General features: G+C 37.2%; 1 protein-coding gene across 1 annotated transcript; it reads left to right on the forward strand.

Annotated features, from left to right (window-relative positions):
* Positions 1-1214: 1214 nt before the first annotated feature.
* LOC136267406 (ABC transporter G family member 20-like) lies at positions 1215-26622 on the forward strand. Its single transcript, XM_066062552.1, has 23 exons — positions 1215-1409; positions 3298-3457; positions 3512-3666; positions 3730-3837; positions 4714-4807; positions 5345-5419; positions 5840-5947; positions 6001-6049; positions 7642-7723; positions 7774-7883; positions 9618-9685; positions 9747-9850; positions 9901-9998; positions 10044-10093; positions 10350-10424; positions 10480-10550; positions 16398-16486; positions 16858-16961; positions 17013-17073; positions 20634-20645; positions 23410-23496; positions 25389-25493; positions 26474-26622. The coding sequence occupies exons 1-23, from the start codon at positions 1303-1305 to the stop codon at positions 26572-26574; spliced, it is 2073 nt and encodes a 690-aa protein (XP_065918624.1). The 5' UTR covers positions 1215-1302; the 3' UTR covers positions 26575-26622.
* The last annotated feature ends 521 nt before the right edge of the window (positions 26623-27143 follow it).

Consider the following 27143-nt stretch of genomic DNA (forward strand, 5'->3'; position numbering starts at 1 on the left):
TACTCAGTGGATTACTAACGAGATTAGTAACTTCGTTACTTATAGTTACTGTAATAATATTACGTAATATTAGATTCGTTACAGTAACTATATTACTTAGGTAACCCGTTACATTTGTAAGTAAAGTAACTTGATTGTTTTTATAGCGTATTTTGTTATATTACTTAGTTACCGCAAAAGTAATTATATTACGTAACGCGTTACATAACGCGTTACATAAGTAACGCGTTACTCCCAAAACTGGCTGTAGGATGCACAGCCTTGTTAAATTAAAGATGTTATGATTATATTTATGTTGCAGAAAGGAGAGCAATCCATGACTGGCCATGGAACTGGGCAGCCTCGATCCTTCAGCCATCTGATTAATTTTACACTTGAATGCTTACAGGGAGTCAGCTAGGTGATCAGGATACCCGGTATATATTTTCTCCTATCCATATATAGAATCCCTACCTTCCCTGGAGAGTGACTTATTATCTCAAAGTACCCCATGTGGACAGTTTTATTTATTAAGGCTTTGCAGCACAAGTGCTGAAGAACAAATGTCAGTATTATATAGGTAAGTTGAAACTGTAGACAGTCCACAATGATAAATCTCTCACCTCACTAATAATTTCATTGCAAATAAAGTGGAACACTTTTAAAAAGAACACGCTGAAACATGGATGCTTTGATAAACAGAACATTCATCATTCAGTCATATCATTTTATATTTAAATGTCAGTGTCCTCCTCTGATCAGTATCCATAAGCTCTAATATATATGGCTTCATTATCCTTCCCTAGCATACACCAAGACAATAGTGGGAGATCTGATCCGATTTAATTCAAAAGTAGGGCTTTCAAAAATTTCAGTACGTAATCATAGCTACAGGTTAGCTATGCACACAACCTGTCAGCGACATGATTGGGCAGAGCTGTTCTTCTGTATTGGTGGAAAAAGACATGTACAACACACATACAGTTTAATGACAAATAATTAAGTAGCGAGGACCATAGAGTTATAATCCTCAGGTACCTGGGGTTTATAAATCTATGCTATGACAAAGCAAAGCAATCAGCTAACAAAAGGGACACTGAAGGGTTGACACGAAAAAAAATTGAATTTTAAATTGCTAAAAACAGTGTCTAAATCCTCCCTGGAGACTCGGTTATGTTCTCTTCCCTCTTGATCACGCGACAAAATCTTTAGCAAATCGTGAATGTTCAGCGCGTGCGCTTATGTTCAATCAATTTATTTCCTCCCATTACATACCAGAAACGATTGCAAGGATTGGCTATCTATGGAGTAGCTAAAACTAAAATGGATTTGGCGGTCAGTGTACAGGGAGTCTACAAGAGTTATGGTAGAGGGAAGAAAGCGACACACGTGTTGAAGGGCCTCACCATGGAAGTGCCGTACAATAAGATGTGAGTGTTGTACAGTCCTCATGCTATTAAAACGGTGCTGTACAATCTGACATAACTAGTCTTTTCAAATTCTCAGCCTCGTTACCAACTCTGTTGTTCTTAATTAATGCCTTTAAGAGAAACAGTACTGCCGTAGGGATGTCAAACGGATATTTAAAAGTTTGACAAATGCATGTTTTAGCCACAGCTTCTTGTAGAGCTCGGAAAATGCTGCAGATTGATATATAGGTTTGCCATATTTGCTTTTGTGGTAGCCGGTAATTGTTAAATAAACAAATAGGCGGTTCTCCAGACTTCTCTATTGAGTACCATTGATAGCCATGGCACAAAACAAAAACAAGTGACATATGGGTGATTACGTCACTTTGTATTATCAATTGCGTAGAATTGCCAGTACAGACGTTCCAAGTTGCATCTTGCATGACTGAAAACCAACCTGTCGATTAACTGGAACGCTGTTTGTGCATGGCGATTGATAAAACTAGCCTGCTGTCATCTTCCATACATTTCTAGTGCTGAAAGATGCACGATTCATTGTGCCACTTTTTAATGAAATTTATGGGAGAAGAAATTACGTGATATTGCGGGGTTTTGACATCCCTAGTACTGGCTACTTTACTAGTACTCTCGACTTCGAGCTTGACTTTGAGTGCCTGATTCATTTTTGACGTTTGTGTAGCAGTGGCGTAGTCAGACTTTTTCCATGCTCGGGCACTGGGCAGGCAAGCCATTCAACCATGCAAGCCATTCAACCATGCAACACACATACACACCTGTCCATCACTACATGTATACTTTACCTACACTACTGGTGGCAACCTTGGACCATTTTTTAAATATTTGCATATTTTGAATATTTTACATTCCAGGTTTGTAATAGAACGATTAAGAATATCAGATCTGACAACAGAGCTTAAATATCTTATTCCTTCATAGCACAAAACGTCTTTTGGTGTAAGAGATGTATTGTACGGAGTTTCCCAATAGGAAAAATGGCACCGCAACTTTAATGTGCTGTAACTTTTGTAAATGTGAAGATTTAAGCTTGAAATTTTTACTACAGAATGGTGAAGACATGCAAATCTCAAAATGTCATTATAAGCCATACCCACTGAAATAGTACCTCATCAATTGTGTCCTACATGCGTATGGATAGACAATCTATTATTTTGTTTTATGCATTTTACATGTTATAAGTAACTCAAAATCTAAAGCTGATCACAGAAAGTATGTGAATATACAGTTTAAACAATTCGCTAGCTAGTTAAATGTTGCACCATTCCATAATAACTAACACCATCCGCTAAGAACTATCAGCTGTTTAACTTATGTGCATGCACACTAACTATACTAGCGGGATGGCACAGCACTCGTGTACTTTGATTGTGACATCGCTGTGCTGGTGATGCTGCATACATGAATGGTGCTGATGTGTCATATACGTAGCTTGCCATTACATTAGACATTAGATTACAATTTTGTTATTGCAAAAATGTGGAGATGGTCCGATGGTCCTGCACGTACGGCAGGTACCAATGCTAGTACCCTATAAAATACTCCCATTATCTTAGTCAGTTAGAGACCACACCATTAGTTCTTCATATTTTAATACCTCTGCTTTGTTTCGGTTTTAAATTTCACAAAGATCCTTGTCCTATGTCTGTGGCCTACACAAATGTGTAGTTACAGATTCTTAAAAGTTACAAATGAGGGTGATTTGGTAATTTGCTGGGGCAATTTGTTTCATAGTTCACAATGGATAGTTTGACTGCAAGCCAACAAATTTTGGTTTGTCAGCTAGCACAATATCAGGCATATTAGCCACAAATATAATTCACCCTGTTTTCATAATTACTGCCTATTATCATTATCTTTTGTGTGTTTGTAGTTTTGGATTGTTAGGAGCTAGTGGTTGTGGTAAGACTACACTGTTGAGATGTATCCTCAGTAGTCTGGATCCTGACTATGGAGAAATTAGAGTGCTTGGATCAGAGCCAGGTATTACACAAAGCTGCATTCCTGGCAGAGATGTAGGCTACATGCCACAGGTAAGGTATTGTGCCAGTATTGGACCTCAGTATCATTGATGGGATTTTTAAAAGGATATCGGACTAATTCATCAATTAACTAGTTATCAGCTGCTTATGTTTTTTGGTGTACTACATCGTATGCCTTTCAAGAAGATCCGAGAACGAATACATTATCTGGTTGAGCTATTAGAGTTACCATCCCTTCATAGAAGAGTTAGTGGGTTGAGGTAAGGTTGTGATTATACAGTACGTACAGTGTTAGTATGTTATGTTTAATTGTGGTATTCTAGTGGTGGTCAACAGAGACGTGTATCATTTGCCGTAGCACTACTCCAGCAACCATCACTGTTAATACTTGATGAACCTACTGTGGGGCTTGATCCACTACTGAGAGTGAAGTATGTATACAAGCATTTGTACAGATAATGAATACTCTAATGCAACCTGCTTGTACTTATCTGTTGTTGTGTACACAAACACAATTTAACACAATATGTACACTTACAGAACTTTGTGAGGGTGACACCAAATGGAAATTTTTTGTCCAAGTACTTTCGGTTGAAGTGTGAACTATACTTTATAGACTACCAATTGTACTTTATAGCCAAGTACTTTCGGTTGAAGTGTGAACTATACTTTATAGACTACCAATTGTACTTTATAGCCCACCACCTGTACTTTGTAGCCCACCACCTGTACTTTATGAAACTTTAAATCTTTATATAAAGTACAGTTGTGACAGTAATAAAATGCAAGGCATTGCCAGTTTGTTGTCAACAGCCCTCGGGAGAGCTGGCAGAGGTGGATCCAGACTTTTAAAAGGGGGAGTTCCACTCTGGGACATGGTAAATGCAGCTTCAGTTAATCTACATACAGTGTATATACGTATAGTATTAATATTTCTATATCAAATAATCATTCTGCAGCAATGTTTCACACCTTACCATTTAGGCCTTTGAAATACAACTTAAGCGTTTAGAAGTACATAGCTGTAATGTTGTAAAATGATAACGTGGTAGCAGTTTCATGTGATTTTTCAGTAGAATGAGTGTTTATAAGTGATTGCAATAAATATTTCTTTGACCAATAAACTGATTTTGGTTTGCTGAATTAAGGAAAAACTCAGCAGCAGCTCATCAGGTAATCTAAGGCTCTTCCAGAAAAGGATTCTCATAAATTTATTTTAAAAGCTGTATCTTTTTTTCACAGTGGGTATACATAAAAGAAACACTTTCCATTGATATGTGTGTACGTTCCTTTATTATTCCCCTCAGGATATGGAGACATCTTGTGGAGTTGACTACTACTAGACAGTCAACAGTTATTATCACAACTCACTATATTGAGGAAGCCAAGATGGCTCACATTGTAAGGACATGTGATCCCAGCCTCTGATCTTCCATTCTGATGTACTATTTCAAATTCCAAGAGTGCTTTTTTGCTGTTATAATCCACAAAAAAATTTATGCTCAAAACCAGCAGACGGACTTTGTACACTAAATCCTGTTTTTTAACAAAATGTTTTGTGACAAAATGTTGATTGCCAGACATTTGTAGGATCTGAGGGTGAAGGTTTAAACCATTCACATCATTTTACAGTCTTATATAGTGGAAAATGTTTGCTAGGGTAACTTCTAAAATCATGTAGTCTCCAAGTCTTTTCCAAAATGATCATACACAGTACGCAGTGTACACACTCACACACAAACACGCATGCACATACTGCACACACACACACACACACACACACACACACACACACACACACGCACGCGCACACACACACACACACACACACACACACACATGTATAACCAACCAAGGGTTATGCATATTCAGCATACTTCCTATTGCTTGTCTATAGTTTGCACTATGTGTAACGATTTAACACCTTCCAATTGTCAGGTTGGATTTATGAGGGAAGGAAAGTTATTGGCTCAATCATCACCTGAAAATTTGATGAGAAACTACAACACTACAGTGAGTGATTGTGTAGTTAGTGTATGAATGAGTCATGTAATGTGTGTACATCGAATTTATATTGCGACAAATTGGGCTGTGGAATACCAGAAATCGTATACTTGGCAATCATTAAGATCATACCAGTACCTTAATCTAGTATGCTTTAATCATGCAAGCCACTAAATGTTCCATGGTTGCACGTAAGATTTTGCTGCCATGCAGTAAAGCAGCCAGGAGTTCACAGTACGGCAGTACTGTTCAGTAAGGCCATGGTAGTACTATTCAGTTGGGTTTCCCCCTGAGAATTTCAATGTGTTGTGTCTGTGGGATAGAAACACAGTGTCTAATTTTATTACATAATGCTATGGAGCTGAACAGTAGTGATATAGATGTCTTGTAGTTATGGAAGGGCACAACTGAAACTATGTCAATATACAGTCCCTAGAAGCTGTGTTCTTGAAGCTGGCGTATGAGTCATCTAAGACAGGAGGCAAAGATGCAAAGGATGTTGCGGATGAGAAAAAGGATTCTCATACTGAGTCTGAGGTATTTGCTAAAGGAATGTATGACTTGTATGGTTATGTGCATTGTGTATGTAGCAAGCTAGCTCACCTGATAAAACCCATAGGAAGTTCAGAATGTTGCACTGTGAGTAATTAAGTGTGTTGTGTTTTATGGTTGCAATGGATATGATGATATAATGATAATATATTTTTGGTGCACCTTGAGTTATATGTAGATCTTAAAGCTGTTCATAACTTTCCTTAAATATACAGATGGAAAGAAAAACTAAAAATATTATAGGGGTCATAGTAGGGAAACAAGGGAAGTACAGGTATACTAGTGAACATTTAATTTCTACTTCAGATGAGGTTGGAAGCATGTATGTGAGCCCAGTGGTTTTGTATTGAATAGCATACTGGACGTCCTTGGGTGTTGAAACGCTTCCTGATTGATGAAATAAGATGAGTACATGGTAATGGCACAATACGTCACATTAAGTCCCTCTGAATAGATTAGTTTTTTAAACTTGGGCTATACATACAGTGTGAATCACTCGAGTCTCGTGCCATGCCACAGATGCAGTAAAGGTCTTTGTTAACAAGCTGGAAAGACAAAGAGAGGAGTCCCACTTGGAAAAAAGTTGTATGAACAAACACCCAACAAGTCATCCTCCACACAGCGTACCTCACAAATACTGCCTTAGTTAGGGATCACACGAGACTTGAAAGGTGAAGAAAGCCTCCAGACAAACAATAGCAGCAATTGGCCGTCACAAAGAAGGTTAGAAACAAATATCAAGGCTACCATTCAATGTTGCCCTCCTTCAATGTTATGTTGTATAGCCGGATATTTTCAAGGGATGAAACCTCCACGAATTTTGCAAACTATGTTAGCTTCATAAAAATGTAGTTGTTAAATTTTTTGGTTTATACACAGAGCTATTACGTGTACCTTATCAAAGCCATTTTCTAGACTTTTGTGAAATAAAAAATGCAAAAATCGTAATTTCACCCCTCGAAAATTTTGCACTATACAGTACCCCACTTTACAATCTCAAAATTGCAATTAAAATTGGTATAGCACTTATCATGCTTCCAACCCCTTCTGAGTCTAGTTGTAGCCATGACTGAAATATAAATTAAATGTTAGTTGTAATGGGATAGGCGAGTCATTTCATCACTTCTTAGATCCCTTTGTAGCAAATACAATAATCAAAGAACTATAGGGAAATTTGTGAATTGCACATTTTATGGATTCTTCATGCATTACGAAAATTTACAACACTGGATGTATAAAATCGTCTGGTCACTGGACAAAAACATGAAAAAAGCAGCTTTGTCAGGTATTTTACTGTGTGTACTAACGAAGGTGTAGAATACAGTACATTTCTAATGTGATTGAAAGCATTCTAGTGGGATATTTAGTGAGAAAACTTGCTAAGATAGTGGTTTTGCTTGTGCCCAAACCAGATACAGGCATTTAACATAATATCCTTACTGTTGAAGCTTCAGAGCTCAACTCCCAACACAACTTTGCTATGAATTAGTTAACAACATCTTGTATTTAATTAATAAATTGAGCTGCTCGTTCAGTAGAAACTTTGACTTCTATATCACCATAGCAATTGTATGGTGATATTGAAGTCAAGGATTCTACTGAAGGAGCAGCCAAAGTTTATGTACATGACTGCCCAGCACATTATTTTAATGATGATTAGTTCTTTCTTCTGTTTATAGTCCATAAATTTCGTGTTCCAACGGTGACTAATATTTTAGCCATGTCCTTGAAGTCATTTTGGAGGATGTGGAACAGTAGATTGTAAGGGAGAGTGGTTCCTTGTACCACTGTATCATAGTGTCTTGGTGTAGGCACATTATATTGCTGATCCTGCTGCCAGCTATTCAGATGACATTTTATTGTGCTACAGTTGGGAATGATGTCAAAGATGTGAAGTTGTTGTATGACAATAATGACACTAGTAAGTTTTTGTAAACAGTAACGTGTGTGTTCTATTCTGTGTGTACATACGTACCTACTGGGTGTATATGCTTAAATTTATTGTTGTTCAAAAAAAACTTAGTTAATTTTTTTCATATTTTAACTAGTTAAAATTTTTCACATTTTCCCAGCCTACCCACCCAGAAACACATAACAGATGAATTCCATTGACCTTTAGGTGCTCACAACTTTATTGTTATAACCTCATGTGAGTTACTATCCCTGTCCCCTGTAGTACATGCCTATCCTTGACTCCTTTATATGGCATCCCCACAGTGGCTCTGAGTAGTGTTTACATGTCAGCCAAAGGCTTTCTTTGTTTTTTTGTGCATGTCCTGTGTACATATATGTATGTGTGTGTTACATGTGCATATACTAGTAAGCCTGGGTCATTTGTGTGTGCATATCAGCCAAATCATAGGGGCACATGATACAGCTAATATGTACCATACACATTGCATACTAACACCACACATCAGGTGACCAATCACCTAATAATGCAATCACTTTCCTATCATAGTAGTACTCTCTTTAAGGCTACAATTAAAGCAAGCTTTTCAAACTAGATCCACCTAAGATAGTAATGTCATAGTCACATATGGCAAAGAAGTGGAATGGGTTTGTATTTTTGATATTGTGTTAAAGTTGTCAGACAGAGAGACCCTTTCAGTGCAACAGGCATTAACAGATACACACATCATTGCTGCACAGAAGCTGATACTGCATCAGTTTCCTACATATCAAGGCCTAAAAAATACTTTTCTGAATGATTCCGTTAGCTTCTGCACATACAATTACATTCAGATCATGCATTTCCGAGGTTGTCACTGGATAACAGTGGGCACCATTGGTTGCCATTAATGTGTATGATTCTTTGTATACAGATGTGGATGACAACACCAAATGCAAGATTGAAAAGGTTTTGGGGTCACGTATCAACTTAAACACTCTGGCTACTGTACCAAAACAAGTGGGTGTGACAGGCTGCGGAGTATATGCTGTTGCTTTTGCTACAAATTTAGCATATTTCCTGATGGTTGCCTTTCTGTAAGTGATAGTTTCACATAATTACCTCTGCTCTTCCCACATTCTTTGACCAAACAAACCAGGTGGCGAGCTTCATTCACAACTTTGCTTGAGGGAACTTCACTATCCTTGTTAGAAATATCATCATTGTACTCACTAGGTGCTATTTCTCCTCTTTCTGACGATTGAAATACGACTGTAAAAACTTCATTGTGAATTTGTGATCACACGGTTTTACCTCAAGCGTCACTGAACTGTACAAATGGCACCAGGTTTGATTATGCATTGATAACAGCTTATGTAATCATTCTAGGGTGGATTAATTTTTGTGGATAAGACGTACCACAAAAACCATGAATATTTTTTACACCACGAATAGTAGACACTATACTCATAGTAGCACAGTAGGATTGACTATGCTCCTTTACGATCTAGCAGCACCAATAATTATCAAGCACTGTGACATTTCCCTTAATGATCTAGCTGCACTTATTGTGATCAATCTTATCGATCACGCTTCTTGCTGGTAGTACTATGATGGAAAGATTATGCCCCTTAAAAATATCGTGTTAGCCTGTAGGCATGTGACGGTGTGATACAGTACGTATCTTGGTACTATAACTTAATGTGTAATTTATGTCTTTTAACAATGCATCTACTTATTCCAAATTCATTGTCTTATCTATAGGTCTTTATGAAGGTGTATCATTCAGCAAGTTCTACATGAGGTCCTTGAGTAAAGATATATTTGACTTGGTATAACACATACAATTATTAAAGATTATAGCAGAATTCTGAAAACTATTTTCCTTCACAGGAAAATGTTTCATCTTATCGAAATGGTTTGGAAGAGATAAGAGATGGAGACGCTTGGGGCACTATGGGGCTTCAAACAAATTACACAACAGCAGTAGTGGATCGGTAAGTAATCACATGACAGTGTAGTTTGTGATGTTACCAGTTGTGGACAGGTATCAACAAACTTGTACTGACATATTGGACAAACAAAACCACACAAGTGTTGATCTTATTAATCGTGCCACCATTGGGTTAGGGGTAGACACTACCAGTTGAGTACTAGTAGTATAGAAATGTTCTTATAAGATGTTTTCAGATCGATTCCTTACTCAACAATCTTATCAAGAACTGTTTGATGTTGCTAATGTTAGTTTTTGTTTTGTAAATCTATGTGTGTGTGTGTGTGTGTGCATGCGTGCGTGCGTGCGTGCGTGTGTGTGTGTGGAGTGCATCTTTATGACAAAGTGTGCACTGTAAATGCACCCTATTACATTGTTACGATACATTGTTCTCTAACTTGTTGTCTATTTCAGTTTTACGATAACTATTGATGAAGACACAGTTTTATTTGCCTACTTGTTATTTCTGTACAATGTAGTAATATCTCTTTATATGTACACAGGAGAAATTGATCAATAATGTCAGTCGGATACTTACAAACAGCACTGCTCTGTTCTCTTTGAATGTTGACCTAAATGTGAGCCAATCTGTGACCAGATTTGTTACTATAATGTGATCCATGTGATACTCAGGTTACTGAGATTGTCTATGGGAATTCTGACTTCACATTCCAAGATGTTTTTGCACCTGGAGCAGCTGTTGCGTAATACTAATAGTTGTTTGTGATGCTGTGCTAAATAGTATGGCAGTTTAAATCCTTACTTAAATATGAAATGGGATGTGCCAGTCTGTTGATGGTCTCAGCATTTTATTGTAGTTCTCACCACTAGCTTATTTTCTTTACATAACAAGTGTAAAGAATTTCAGAAATTATAGGGATCATAGAAATAAATATCTGCACTTGCAGCTATACCAGTAGAGATTAATGTTTGATTGAAGTAGGACCGAAGTAGAGATGAATGTTTTTCCGCTAGTGTAGCTGCAGTGTTTCATTGCCTTTTATATACATATCTATGCCTACTAAATTTCTAATTTTTCCTTACATTTGCTTGTGAACTTTTTGTACCATATTTAACTCTCTGTTAATTCAGAAGCTGCACGTACTACATCAAAGGAAAGAATGGCGAGACAAGTTAGTTGTTCAACTGAATGCATGTGTCCCAACTATCAATAACTAAAAGCAAAGTGACCATTCTGCTTTGTTTTCAGCTAGGTTCTCCCTGTTGTACAGTGTTACATGTGAAGAAAGCATCTCTACAATCAATCCAGTCACTATGGAAATTACAGGATGATTCTTGTAATAGCTAGCATTGAAGCCGTGGGCCACGTTAATATCATAAATAACTAACACCTACGTATGTAGTGGTGGAAGAAAACAAAAGCAAGTCCATGATGCAAACATTACAACTGCTGCCATTGGAAAAAAGGCACGTCTCAGGCTGAAGCAATGTTGAACAGTGAAGAAATCAAGCCTGTAGCATTAGCCATGGTCGGATTATGCTTGGCCAAAAACATCACTAAGTTAGGCCGTCTGTCAGTTAGCAGAAAATTCAAGTAAAGAAAGAAATACTTTTAAACCTTATACCGTATAGCTCCAAATTTTCATGGTCTCAAATTTTCGTGATTTTCGTGATTTTCGTGAATTTGTGTGAGGTTACAAAAATTAGTATTCACAAAATTTAATTTTTACAATAGCTATTAGAAGAGTCTCAGTGTTCAAACAGAAGTGATGTCTCATTACAAGTATTTTAAGCCAAAGTCTTCAACTTCATTTGCCACCTCATCTTCCAGTGTAGTGGCTGCAGTCCTGTTCTGTCCGGATGGACCACTGTTGAAGCTGGTGCCATCATCTACAATTCAGGCAGCAATTCTCATGGCCATCCATCAGGCAGTGGAAAGCGAGGGATTATGCCTTTATACTGACAAATGCCATTGGTAATTATGCCGTCCAACACGGCACAGTGACAGCTATCTCAAGCATTTAGCCTTTTTTTATTTTTGACGCGAAGCATCCAGCGTTGAAGTGGAGTACAGTGAATGACTGGAAAGGGAGAGCATCACAATTGCTGAATCATACAGAAAAGAAACTAACAAGACAATTTCCGTTGACAAACTTGAAAAAAGATGAGGGGTAGGCCAGCAATGTTAAGTGACAAGCTAAGCAAGGATTTACGTTTATATATCCAAACCATAAGAGAAGCTGGAGGGGTTGTCGACACTTCCATTGTAATAGCTGCAGGGACTGGAATAGTGTAGCATCAAGAGCCGATGTCGTTAGGATGTAATGGTGGTCACAATGCCTTGAAAAAAGTTGTAGAAATGGCAGAGATACCTTATGATCTAATAATAAACTGAGGATGAAATGCATCAGTGTCAGAGTGGAAGATGAAGAAGAAAAAGGGATCAAAAAGGGTAGAGATTGCTGGCATTAATGACAAGAGGCGGATAACTGCAGTTTTTGCTGAGAGTTTAACAGGACATTTGTTTCCTGTTCAACTTGTTTACAAAGGAACAACAACAGAATGCCTTCCTTCTGTCTCATTTCCACTGAAATGGCACATCACAGCAACACACAACTACTGGTGCAATGAGGATACAATGGTGGAATATGTCAGTAAGATCATTTACAGGAAAAAAAAGGCAACTTTGAAACTCCCGCCAACCTACCCTTCATTGGTTATCTTCGATGAATTCAGTGGTCAAGTTACCAATAGGGTGCTGTCATTCAATAACATCTTTTATGTAATTGTGCCACCCAACTGTATGGATATGTTGCAGCCGCTAGATGTCAGTATTAATAAACCAGCTAAGGACTTCCTTCGTGTAAAGTTTAATGAATGGTATGCTGCCAAAATAACTGAGCAGCTCGGAAGTGGCCCTTCGAGCAGATTACTACAACCTGTGAATCTCAGGTTAAGTAATATGAAACCTGTAGGGGAAAGATGGATGATTGAGCTGTATGATAACCTCAAGTCTAGACGTGAGATTATTGTTAATGGCTTTAGGCATGTTGGAATTTTAGACATACTTAACAAGTAGCTTTGTATTTATTAAAACAGCACATAAGTGTATGGTTACAACAGTGATAGTTACAATAGTTAATATTATTTGTAGTACATGTAGTAGTACATGTAGCTATATTTAACTTTAAGGAGATGGTATTAAATTAAGATTTCAAAACACTGGTGATCATATTAGTGATTGTGTGTATTCGCTAGGATTTGTTCTATATAAAAGTGAGGTAGCAGTAGCAATAGCAAAGATACCACAATCTGTTTTCCCAGCTTGCTTTGATATTTTATCATGGATGCTGGTATTGATTTCTGAACTACAAATATTTTCAACCAGCTGCCTTACTTGAGAATCAACTGTGTTGAATCATTAATCAAAATCTTCCCAGCCTCACACTGTAGATTAGAAATTGCTATCCAGTGATCACCGTGGACATGCAGAATTTGAACCAATGGCATACGAATGTTGAGTTTGAATTTAGTTTGTAGCAATGTTAACTGTAAGCCTGTGATGTTAGGAAATTTCTCCTTCAAAATAACCTGAGCAAAATTTATGTGCTTGTTGTTTAACTATCGTCCATTAGACACAATATTTCTATCTTCTAAAGACAGTTGGATCATCTTGATGTACTTTCCTCCTCTTCAACTTCAATTTTTTTTGGTTGGATTTCCTGGGACATCTTTCCCATCTTTTAAAGCTTCCTTTAGTGTATCTTGTGCAGTATTAGCTTTATTTGGTTTTTGCTCACATAGTTGCAACATTTTCTTTGTTTTAGAGACAAGACAGTCGCTATCCTGAAACACCAATACACACGGTATCTCCAACCTGCCTTGATCCAAATCTCGAGAATAGCATCTGCTTCTACAAGAGATTGCTCCCTCCATCTGCAAAAAACACTGAGCATGAAGAGCTTATTGTTATTGGCAGATGTCCAACAGTTCCAACATCTCTTGGTCACATTCACACAGAATGGGTCATGTGGGTTTCCATCTTCTGGCGAGCATGGCAGAGTTTCACCAAGAAAAGGTGTCCATACTTCTTGATATTCATGGTAACCTTGAATTTTCGAGTTATACTTGTGTGTTACCACTGCAAAGCTAGCATCATCTATCCTTGTATAGCTATAGCACTGATTGATATGTTCAGTATCTCACACACTTATTGAAAATGGCACTGAAGTGGATTATGGTGTCACGATTGTCCCGTAGTGGTTCATGACCTATACGTATGTAGCTATGGCATATATAGCAGCCAGCTGTCTGTATAATGGTTACTTAAATCATATTCATAGCACAATTGCTGATAACTCCCTCACAGAATCTTATCAGCAACCTTTGTGTAGCACCTGTAAAATTATTGATTCACGAAATTTTGCTGCATTCACGAAAATTGTATCACGAAATTTTATTTTTGCCAAATTATTCCATCGCTCACAAAAATTTAATACCACGAAAATTTGGAGCTATATGGTAGAAATTTGTTGAAAGGTTTTACGGTTGCTCTGAAGGCATTTGACTGCCAATCTGAGAAGGGAAGGTGGTTGTTTCTCCATGATTCCTACTGTGCTTATGTTTATAATCAAATTCATACTAATGGCATCAAAAGAAAGGCTAACTCAGAACTTTATAGCTACAAATGAACATGAGTACCGAATAGCAAGTGAAGTGCATCATATTGCTTCAATTCCATCCATTACATAGCTGGAGGATATTTAGTGAAACATTCAAATGCTGTTGTAATAATTCCCATCTCATTCTTACACGATATCCAACACCCCGTATATACATTGGAACCTGTGTTAACGGTCACCTGAATTAAGTAGTCACCTTGTATAACGGCCATGATCACGGAATCCCAATTATTTTCCAATACAATTGTATGCATTGTGGTCTGTATTCCTGTCTAACGCGTATGGTGGCCAGCCAAGAATTCACCTGTGAATCACTTATACATACGTAACCTCACTAGCAGTTGCCATCTCAACGAACAGTTATTGGCTTGTTCAGCTAATAATCTGGCACCACGATCACAACTTATCACACTTAAAGCTTCCTGCTTTGCATTGTACACTAGATAATCTCTTCACTGCTTAAAAGTATTAATGGCCATTAGCAACATTCATAACAAGCTCACCTTGCCATTTCTGTCAGATAATTTACAAAATACAATATTACGGTTCGCATTAGCCTCTTTATGGTAATCACCTATTTATAATGGTCATAGCCACTAAAGTGCTGCTAACTGCATTATGCAGATTTTCTCTATAACAGCCACTTGAATATAAAGGCCAAAACTTTCTGGTCTCCAGGTGACAGCAACTGTTCACAGGTTCCACTGTATTGTAGAAGAGAAAAGAAATGGATCACAAATGATGACAATGATAAGTCAGTGATGTGTGCATTGTACCTCCGGTAGTATGCAAAAAGGCACAAAATGTGTATTTGTGTTTTAAAGCTTAGCTTGTAATGGCAAAGCATTGGCTAGACTTGTAGCATTAGTCTTATCCTATCTATTCAAGTGACTGTAACACGCTAATTTCAGAAACCCTGTAACTAACCACAGTTAATGCCATAGTGGCAATGTTGTTGCACACTACTGCCTGCTTAACCAGAGCTGTATGTGTGCTATAACCATGCACTGACCATAACATGCTGCTTGACCAGAACATGCTGCCTGCTTGACCAGAGCTGTATGTGTCTTGGAGTTATGTACAGAGTTCAGGTAGTTCTATTGCAAAGAGGGTGGTGTTTGGTAACTTTGGTTTGATTGAATAATGCGTGCACATGAGTAGCTGCCAGCTGCGTGATTACCGAATAGCTACATGCTACTTGATGATTGGCTTGATATATCTACAATGTTATGTAATATCAAGTACCATTTCTTTTGTGATCATGATCGTGTCGTAAATGCACAAATGTAAAAAGCATGGTAAAAATTATTGTGAAATATGGAAAAAAGAGATCGCTGGAGTCAAACAAGTCAGCGTGCCCTAGATTTGAAACATTGAAACATGTCTATATATGTACCTGAATTTTGGGAAAACATTCCAAATCGCACATTGGAAGTTTTGAGATGAACGGTTTTAAAGATCTCAAATTAGCATAACTTGCCAAGGATAACAAGCATGCGTACAAAATTTACACTAAAGATACATCAATCTATTACCTTTCACACCACTTCCAGTACTCATAGAGTTTCCTGCCAAATAAGATAGAAAATCTGAGCAGTTGGACAAGCGAAGTAATATCATGATTGCTATCTCTGATCATTTCATCTACTGGGGTGTAATTATAGCACGGTTACTTGGGATGTGACCTAAATATACACACTCCATGCTTTTGAAATTAAGTAGAAAATTCAGCTAAATGGTAAAAAAATATTGGAAGGATTTGAGGTTGCTCTGAAGGAAATTTGGGCTGGTTTTATGGTGATTTTGTGGGCAATTAAAGCCCAAACCTTCACGATCTCTACTATACTACTGTACTGTATGATATTGATTGCTTATAGTAAGTGTTTATGTGATGATATTTTTTTGTAGTGTTCTTTATAGTACAACCATGCCATTGTCAGCTGTTTCACTGATATGGGAGAGAAAAGGAGGCATGCTAGATCGTTCATATGTGGCAGGTGTGGATAACACACTTACCAAACATACTTGTGTTGTAGTATGTAAGGCTTTGTACATTGTACACAGGGCTGGAAGGAAGCAATTTTGGATTGATTTCTACATTGCCTTTTATAACTAAGATTGCATTAGAACAACTGACTGTTAGCTAGCTATAGAGTGTCGTGATCTTTTGTCATAATTATATGCTTGATCTGTGGGACCTGTCCTTCCATACATTAATTTTAGGTAGCTTTTGTGCTCTCACTTTGCAAATAGTGAGCATATACAGTAGCTACAGGTTATATGTATAAGGCCATGTTCGTGAGATTACATCAAACATAATTGCCAGTATACTATATGCATTAGTTGTCTCATATTGTTCTTATCATAGGTGTAACCATTACTGAAGTGATCTTATCAGAGTTATTGTTGTATGGTTTCATATCCTTGTTAAAAGTCGTGGTTGTTGTTGCTATAACATATGGGATATTTGATGTGAGTTAATTAGTGTAGCCTGCTTGTAACTATAGGAAGTATGTGTTACAGGTTGAGCAGCATGGAAATATTGCACTGGCTTCTTTTATTTACTGGTTGATATGTCTGTCAGGTGTGTGTGTGTGTGTGTGTGTGTGTGTGTGTGTGTGTGTGTGTGTGTGTGTGTGTGTGTATTGCTTATTTATAAATACTGGACATACCTCCATAGTGGAGTTATTTAGGTACAGTTACAAAACAGAATTATGCATCATAAACAATAAACATACATAGCTGGGTTATCTATGAAAGTAGTTCATTATCCTTTTCTTAACTCTTCCACATTTCTTGCATCAATGACTAAAGCTGAAACTGTTCCACATTTTAAAAGTTGAGGGGAAAAGGAGTGCAAATAAACATTTAGATGATTCTTTATACACAAAAAATTGGAATTTTCAACTAGAGTAGGGACCATAGCACCTCAATAAAAAGTACGCATGATTGATAAGTTCCAGTTGACATTGCATTTCTTTTTAAGTAAAGGAGATCTATTTATAGACGTGTTTAATGAAGAGGTGTGTTCACTAAAATGTGCCGCTTGCGCACATTACCAGTCATTTTGTAGGGTAGTGAATATTATCCCATTGATGACCACAAAGCAGTTTATATCAAATGTTTCAACTATTGCTCAGGTAGATCCTTCAGTTAAATTTTAGGGCTGTATTAATATCGGTTTCGGTACTGATATTATGAGTGTCGGTATTGGCCAATTGTCAGTCTACAATACAGATATTTCACTTGAGTTATGTGTACTTTAAAAGTAGTACAAGTACCTTGAAAAGCACTTTACTTGCCAAAGTGACTTAGTTGTCAAATGGTGGAAGTAGTTCTTACCAAAAGCACTTAACTTGCCAAAGTGACTTAGTTGTCAAATGGTGGAAGTAGTTCTTACCTAGCATGAGGTGGCTTGGGTTCAAATCCCAGGTTGGGTAAGTATTTTTTTTTTCTTTTTCTGAGGGTCTATGCACCACTTATTTTGTTTTTTTGGCAATTGATTTATTATTATTATTTTTGTTCTACGATTTGCACTGACCAAAACAAATGAATTTGGATTAAAACTTTTTGTGAACAGTCCTAAGTACCAACAAATAAAGGATTAGATTGTTAAAAAGCATTTGAATTGTAGTAGTTTAACACAGCCATAGTGATCATGCTACACACTAGAGCTATTATGCTGTAATGCACATCGGTTCGACTTTTAAAGTATTGGTTGTGTATATGATATCGGTTCATTAGAAAACCTGTACCGGAAATAGACAATAAATATTGGATATTGGTATGGGATGTAAAATGTAGTATCAGTACAGCCCTATTAAATTTACCAGTGGTCTAAAGTTGAGGTGGACCTGACACAACTCGGCTGAAAATTTATGTTAATTGTGACCCGCTGAGCGAAAACGGGCTGTTTTTTGCAAAATTCCATTTTTCCATAAAACCGTATTGAAATACACTGGGTAAAAATATGCGTGCTACATGAAAATTTATGCACACTTTAATCGCATTCATACGCACTGATATTAAGCTCAAATCAATCAAATCTATATACCATTGGATTTGCCTATTTATGGAGAGTAAGAAAATCTTTGTTTTTCGTGCTCGCACAGCAAAGGATATATATGTGAGTTTTGGGAGTTTATTTGCGATGCAGCAAAAACAATGTTCACCATCATCATTTCTTAGTTGGAATGGCCTTCTTCTTTGTCAACACAGAGGAATACAGGTAAAGCACTATACCTTGATTGATTTGCCAATTCATGGTGCACAGATTGAGCCAAGTCCCATCTTTGTAGCTTGTTTCAATCGTGAGTTATGATCGATAATCTAAGTACCTGTAATTTAACTCCCACATTGTTGCTGTACAAATCGAGTTTATCACTGTTCCAACTGTTAAGCGCTATAACTCCAAGACCATTCATCATAAAAGGCTGAAACGTTGGCTGTCTACTCTTGTTACTATACGTAGATTACAGAGATGCAATAAAATAGAATCCGAGGAATGTGCAGAAATGGCTGGTTTTTGCTCAGCAGGTCACAATTATTCATCCAACTAAACAAGTAATACTTGAGCACCATGGAATAATAATCTTTGTCTCGTCATAAACACAGATTATACAAATGTGATATCAAAATCTGTCAGATTGGTCAAACTATTACATAACTAAAAAAAGAGTCTAAGCAACAATGCCAAAGGGTGTAAAACAATTAGATCTGTAATCTTGTCTGATACCAAGGAGGACAAGTTTCAGACAAGTTGTGGTTACTTATCAAGGCGCAACAAAATGATCACTGTGGCATGTCTACACTGGGGGATAATGTTGTCTATAGTGATCTACAAGGTAAGGTAGACCCCATCAATAAAGCTATCACTACTGTCTTCACAAGTAGAGACACATCGATTGTACCATGCAGTACGGACTGATACACCTTAGCAAGAAACTACATGTAGTACACTGTATGTTCAGAATTTTGCAGCAAATACAAGTAAGAGAGGCTGGACGATAATTCAGTGGACACCTTTCTTATAAATGGGGACAATGTTAACATGTTTCCATTCTTGGTGCTGCCACAGTAATCACAGATAAGATAGGTGCTATCTCAAAGACGAGTTCCTTCAAAAGATGAGTTGGTATTCTGTCAGGCCCAGGAGCTTTAGATTTGTGAAAGCTGAGCAATACCAATTCCATGCATCTTTGTCAATATGAATAGGAGGCCTCAACATCAATGGACTCAATTTCACACTCAGAATTAGTTTGAATTTCTCCGCTAGGAAATTTATTACTACATGAAAAAACACCCCAAAATTCATAACCTGAGCTTTCTCTGGCGGCAGTAGATTATAATGTACCTTGTGCTGCATATGGAGTCTTCTTGGTAGCATGTTAAATTCTAAATAGTGCTCACCTCACAGAAAGAAACCTTTACTCAGTGAGATCGTCTCACAAGCTCACAAGGTGATAAGAAAAGGATATAAAAGAAACCCCATAGAGTCGGGTTGTTAAGTGCATGTGTCTATTAAGTGTATTATTTGTTAAGCGCATACATATTTCTTGTAAGTAACCGTGGCTGATAAACACGCATGGCCCAATGTGAGGCTTACACTCAACAAAGCTATGCACGAGAAGAAAAACTGGAAATACTGAAAATTAATGCCTCCTCGAGTGCTTACGTCTCCCTTCACTATGTATACAGCAAATCAGCCTTCTAGATTGCAATGTTCTTGTTCATCACAAAGGATTTCACCCAGAAATGGAGTCAAATATCCTCATAAACTGGTGTGGTGACTACAAACTACTCTATTACAATGTAGTGATTCAGTGTTAAACGTACCATAATTATTAATTAGGCGTATGCGCTTAGCAGATAGTATTATTTTTACAGAACTTTTCTCCAAAAATTATAAGCTCATGCGTTTAACAACCCGACTCTATGGTATGAACAAATAAGATACCTTTTAAAATCACAAGCCAATCATTATCTGTGGTCTTACATGCTCATAAGACCCTAGCCTAGGTTTTTTATTGTGTGTAGTGTAACATGTGTTTTTCTGTGTTGTGTGTGGTGTGGTGTGTTGTGATTTTCATTAATTTTATAGATGCTTGTATATATATATATTTTTTTTTTTTCTTTTTTCTGTAGCACTCACCATTGGTAAGCTCACACATGTAATTTTACCATCAAGATTACTGTCCAGTAATGTGGTGCTAAAAGAAATTAATTCTATTTTATCACAAATATTTTATGAAAATAGTCCTAATGTCATAATGCTAAAATTGCATAAAGTTGGTGGAGCTGTATCTAAAAGACTTGTATTATTATGTGGCATTACCGTAAAGCCACTCCAATTTGTATGTTGCAAGGAGTAAAGCTGGTACCATGTAATTTGTGTGTGTGTGTTTCAATGTACGTACACCTGTATGTATGTATGTATGTATGTATGTATGTATGTATGTATGTATGTATGTATGTATGTATGTATGTATGTATGTATGTATGTATGTATGTATGTATGTATGTATGTAGTACATACCTATGTACGTACATACGTATGCATGTATGCATAGCATGTATGTATCATACAGTACGATAGTACTGTATAGTAGGGACCACAAAGGAGTAAGCGTGGCCCACAAAATAACATCACCCAAAAAGCAGCCTCAATTTCCCCTGATAACGATGAGGTAGTATTGGTTAAGTAAAACTAAGCTTTCAGATCGACCCAAGACGCTTCAGCAAGTTGCTACTGAATTTAAAAATATATATATATTTAATGGAATTTTCTACTGACTGACTGATACCTTCAGACAAGTATAACTCAATAACGACTAAGGCTACGGGGTTGATTTTTCACTGTTCAATGTCGCTTCAGCCTGAGAGGTGCCTTTTGGCATACTGCAGTATGTACGATGTATTCTTCATGCACTTACCAGTGTCCTCCTTTATGTCCCATTCGTCTTTGCTGACAGCAAAAAGTGTCGATTTGGCGGTAGCACGTGATGGCTTCCCTTCGTAATGGAAATCGTCTGTATTTTTCATAGTGGCTGTTTTGATTGCAGAGGTGCTTTTTAAACAGTTCTTGATTTGTACTGCTGTGTAACAGGTTGAACTTAGCCGACAACGAAATGTAATGGATGCTTCACTTTTCAGACGATAATTGATATAACTGGGGCACGGCACTATTTCTTTCTTTCGGTATGCGTGGATTTCAGAGGTGCTTTTCGAACAGTTCTTGATTCGAAATGCTGCGTAATGGGTTGAACATAGCTGACAACGAAACCTTCACTTTTCAGACAATAATTGATATAGCTGGGGTGCACGGCACCATTTCAGATGCGGTATGCGTGGGTTCACCAGTCATAATAATGATTTACAAAAAAAAAGTTGACAAACAAGTACACAAAAATTTGGAATTTTCAATTAGAATAGGGACTATAGCACATCGATAAAAAGTACTTAAACAAGTTGGAGTAGTGCACGATATTAAATCACAGTAAAACAATAAGAAGTGTTATATCCCTACTGTGCATTTCCTTTATGGTATCTTGAACACAGAAGGGATATAACACTTCTTATTGTTTTACTGTGTTTTAATATCAGCTTGTTTCAGTACATTTTATCGATGTGCTATGGTCCTTACTCTAGTTAAAAATTCCAAAAAAATTTGTGTATGTGTGTATGATTGTATGTATGCATAGGCGGATTTAGGAGACACTGTTAGGGGGCTGAGGGAGGGCAAAAACGTTTAGGATAAAATCCACTAAGAGAAAAAGAATGGAACTCTAGTACACAAGTTATTTATCTGCGTAACTTTGTTTTGTAAAGCTGGAGAGGAGGGCATACACTTTCTAGACTTTAGTTGAATATCTTCTGAGAAGATTTTTAAAATTAGACCTTCTAGGTTTGAATTTGGGAGCATTTTTTGACAGCCATTTAGCTAACAAAGTGTATGCTTTGCAAAGCATATAATGATTAGTTAGCCTATCTGAGATAAAACCTGTGTGATGAACTGATGGTAAAGTGTACTAAATCAAAATAAGCAAACTTATCAACTGATGACATTAGAATTTCACTGTTCTATTAGAGTATCTCGATCTTAGCACAAAAAACCAAACTTATTTTCCTCACTTTCTTCATGGTGTACATACAGCTTATAACTGTAAAGTGCATTTGTAACTGTTGTCTTCTATTTGTCCTTTGGCTTTCTGCACTTCAATACAGCGTGAATGCATAATTCCTGTTTCTGGTGTCAATATAGTCTTATAAATCCAAGGGGGCAAGGGAAAGGCCAGGGAGGGCAAAGCCCCCCTGGCCCCTCCTCAGATCCACCTACGTATGTATGTATGTATGTATGTATGTATGTATGTATGTATGTATGTATGTATGTATGTATGTATGTAAGTATGTATATATGTATGTATGTATGTATGTATGTGTGTATGTATGTATGTATGTATATACAAGTACGGTCTTTCTACTAACCAAACATTCTGTTATCCAAACAGTAGAAATGACTGTTCTATTAGAGTATTTTGTCTAAGGTGTAGAGCAGTTCATTAGGGCTCTGTATACAAATGAATGGGATTCATTTTTGGTTATCTGAATACACTCAGGGCCCAATGAGTTAAGGAGTTCTGTCTGTCTGTCTGTCTGTTTTTGTTAAGTGCTAATAGGACATCCAATTTAGTTATTAAGTTGAGTACAAAAGAATATATAAATTAGCTTGAACAGTTGCATGTGAAAGATTTTTATCTACACCATCTGAAAATCTTTTGGTATTATGTACTAAATATGTAAAGCTTATCACTGATAATCCTTACAGTATCTAGATGATCTGATAATCGCATAGCTCTGATAAGCACATATGTATAGATGGATGTATTTTGAATTATGTATAACTTGTTCTTTGTCTTTATAGGATTGCTGATATCAACAATTGCTCAATCAATGGTTGATGTTGTATTTTTAGCTGCGTTGTTTGGAAATATTCCTTCATATTTATCAGGTATGTTTTGGTAGATGAATAGCAACTCGGTATATTTATGTGTTAGTTTTTGTATCTTTTGTGTATGTAGATAATCATACAGTATGGTAGTACTGTGTAGTAGGGATCATGGAAGTTTTGTTCCCTTCAATATCACACACAAAAAAACAGCCTCAGTTTTCCTTCAAAACAGCTTGACTGGTTAAGTATAACCAAGCCCTAAATTGCTGTCAAAGTGACCCCAAATTCTTCCAACAAGTTTCTATGGAATTTTAAAATTTTGCTATATAACTGAATTTTCTACTGACTGACTAACTGATGTCTTCAGCCAAACATAACTCAACAATAGATAAGGCTACAGCCTTGACTTTTTCACTGTTCTTGGTCCAAGACATGCCTTTTCACCAATGCAGTGCATGCATCATGGTTTTCTTTCTCCATTGCCTCAAACGTGCGGTTTTGTGTTAATGTGTGGTGGCTTCTGTGCAAGCTAGCTGTTACAAGAATCATCTGTAATTTCCATGTTGAGAGTATTGATTGCATAGGCCCTTCTCATACTGTTATTTCATTATAACACTGTATAACAGGTACAACACGCCTGAAAACGAAGCAGAATAGCCGTTTGTTTCATTGATAGTCCGGGCACACATTTAATCGCAATTTCCTTAGTGACTGGATTGATTGTAGAGGTGCTTCTAGCAGTGTTCTTCTTTTGTAATGCTATATAATGGTATTGCAGTGGCGGATCTAGAAATTTTCAGAGGGGGGTTTCAGATTCCACTCAACTTCAGTTTAGCTGTAAGTCGAAGACCAAAAAAAAAAAAAAAAAAAAAATCACAACCTGCTGTTGAACGCCATAATTGTGATTTCAGTAGCAAAAGTATGAAATTTTGCTAGTTGAAAGTCCTACTATAACACACTATGTATAACTCGTGGTGATTTTATCACCCACATGACGAGTCGTCAATAAATTTGGAGCACGCACTATTTTCAGAGGGGGTTTCAGCCAGCGTTGAAACCGGGTCGGGTCATCCGGGTCAACTGGGTCACATTTTCTCTGGGTCATCCGGGTCCGACCCGGTTTACAAATTATCCGGGTCTGACCCGGATTGGATCACGTGAGAAACGAAATTGTTCGTTTGACGACGTGGAAACTTATAAACGTTATCGCGTAGGCTGAAGTTGCAATATTTACTCAATATGAATCGAACGCTCAAAATGTAGTCTCGCTCGCTCAAGACTAGCCGAAACATAGCTCTTATCGCACACCTCGGCTTTAATTAATCCGGGTCAGTGGGTCATCCGGGTCAGCAGTAGTGACCCGGTTTCAATGCTGGTTTCAGCTGAAACCATTGCAACCCCCCTGTATCTGCTACTGTATTGGGTGGAACAAAGCTGAAAATGAAGCAAAATGGCAGCAATGCTTTCCAGTAATTGATAGTCTTCATGATCCCTACTATACAGCACTACTGTACTGTATGATGTCAGCAAAAAGAAACTGGTACCACCGTGTATTGTGTTTGCTAACTTGCATGTTGCTGGAGGATTAGGGTTTGGGCATTCATTGAGACTTTTGCTATCAAATTTTGACCTACTGTGTATATTTATTAACAGGCTTCAGGTATGTATAGGGTATAAGCTAACTTACTCCCTAATTATGTTTCAACAGTTGTCTCTTGTACTATATTTGTTATGTAGGAAAATAACACTTCAATGAGATAGGGTGTGCTTTTTAGTCTAACTTAAATGCTAGATTTTAAAGTGATTGAAATAGCTTCCAGGAATTGTATGCAGTTACTGAAGCATGTATGATAATTGTCAACTTATGTTAATAGAATTTTATGTTTCTGAAAATTTGAATGGTTGCTGGCACGTTATACTCTAGATATGACATTTGTGTATTCTGTATTTAGGTATTATATGGCCGTTGGAGGGTATACCAAGTGGAATTCGATGGGTAACCAACTTCCTACCAATTACTTATGCTGTAGCTGCTGTGAAGGGTATTGTAACCAAAGGTATGTAAGTCATTATCTACTGTGTAATATACACAAATATTGATAAACCATGGCTATGAGGGCTGCGTCAAACATGCTAGCACAATAAAGAGCATAATAGGCTAGAGTGTTATGTCAGCATAATGCTAGCATATAATGTAGGTGAACAATCACTTTGTGAAATACTCTAATAGAGAATTCACTGATTAAAATGTTCCAAGATTATTGCAAGAAACTTTGTTAGCCTAGGAGCATAATGCAGCATAATGGAGATACTGAAGAGCACATTAGGCAGCCAAAAGTATTTTGGGCAAAAGTATATTTGACTCAGGCCTAAAATATACCACATGCACACAAACTAACATAGCACGCATGTAATTCACCGTAGTTTAGCATAGTAGACTTGCTCATAGGCGATTGAGTTTGCTCACATACCCCTAGTATTTGTCCATTCATATCAACAAACATAGGAACGATGTTACATGCTGCCACCCATCACTGAGGTAATGAAGTATGTCTATAAAATGAATCCAGTGGGTGGACTCTTACTGGCTAGGGCGATTGGTCACTTGGAGCAGCATGGGCTATCAGCCTGCACTGGCTTGAGTGATCAGTTGTACTGGAGTCTACCGTGGGCTACATATTAGCCTGCTAGTAGGCATGACATGCATTAGTGTCATGTAACTTTGATGATGGGTGGCAGCAGGTAACATTGCTCCTACATTTATTGATATGAATGGACAAGTCCTAGGGATATACTGAATATGTTTACTAAGTCCCACAATCGATCTTTCATTGTCAGTCGCAGATTGCCTATAAACAACTCTACTATGGTTTCTTCTTAAAGTTTCATGTTCTTGGATTTATGATATGAATCACATTCTTCTCTGTGATGTTCGTTCTTGTCTGCATGATTATTAATTTACATAACTGCTACACTACACAGTACCTAAGCAGAAAGAAACATGACACAGTTTCATGTTATGTGTTTTTGTTTACAGGTTTTGGTATAGGAGACAAAGAAGTCTACCAGGGAATTCTCATCACATTGGCTTGGTGGTTATTATACCTGACACTGGTCATTGTATTTTTCCGCCGATAGTTCCTGTTCTTCATATAATCATGGATTCATAGCTCTATATTATAATTATACCACAGCAGTGTAGGAGTATTTAGTTATTGACACGAGTCAGAGGCAAATCAGAGGACGAGTGTCAACAACTACGACATTCTGCGAGCTGGTTTCTGTCCCACAAAAGGTTTCTATACATGCACCTTAGGTTAAAAAAAAACAGTTTTTTGTCCAGATCAGCTGAACTATAAGCAATTGCAACTTGTTGATAAGGCCAAACAATCAGCTATCAATATGATAGTTACTAAATATATAGTGGAACTTGTGTGTAACAGTCACTTAGGCCAGAAAGGTTTGGCCTTTATATACAGGTGGCTGTTATAAAGAAAATCCTATGTAGGGTGGTCAGCAGCATTTTAGCGGCTATGACCATTATGACATTATTGTTAACAGACTTGTGCACCAACCATAATAATTATTCCATTCTGTTAACAATTATGTGGCAAGGTGGGCTTGTTATGAATAGTGCTAATGGCCACATTGAATGCTTTAAGCAATGAAGCCAGATAGATTATATAGTATTCATTGAAAGGAAGGAA

The sequence above is a fragment of the Dysidea avara genome, chromosome 9 (genome assembly GCF_963678975.1).
Source record: "Dysidea avara chromosome 9, odDysAvar1.4, whole genome shotgun sequence".
NCBI classification, from domain to species: domain Eukaryota; kingdom Metazoa; phylum Porifera; class Demospongiae; order Dictyoceratida; family Dysideidae; genus Dysidea; species Dysidea avara.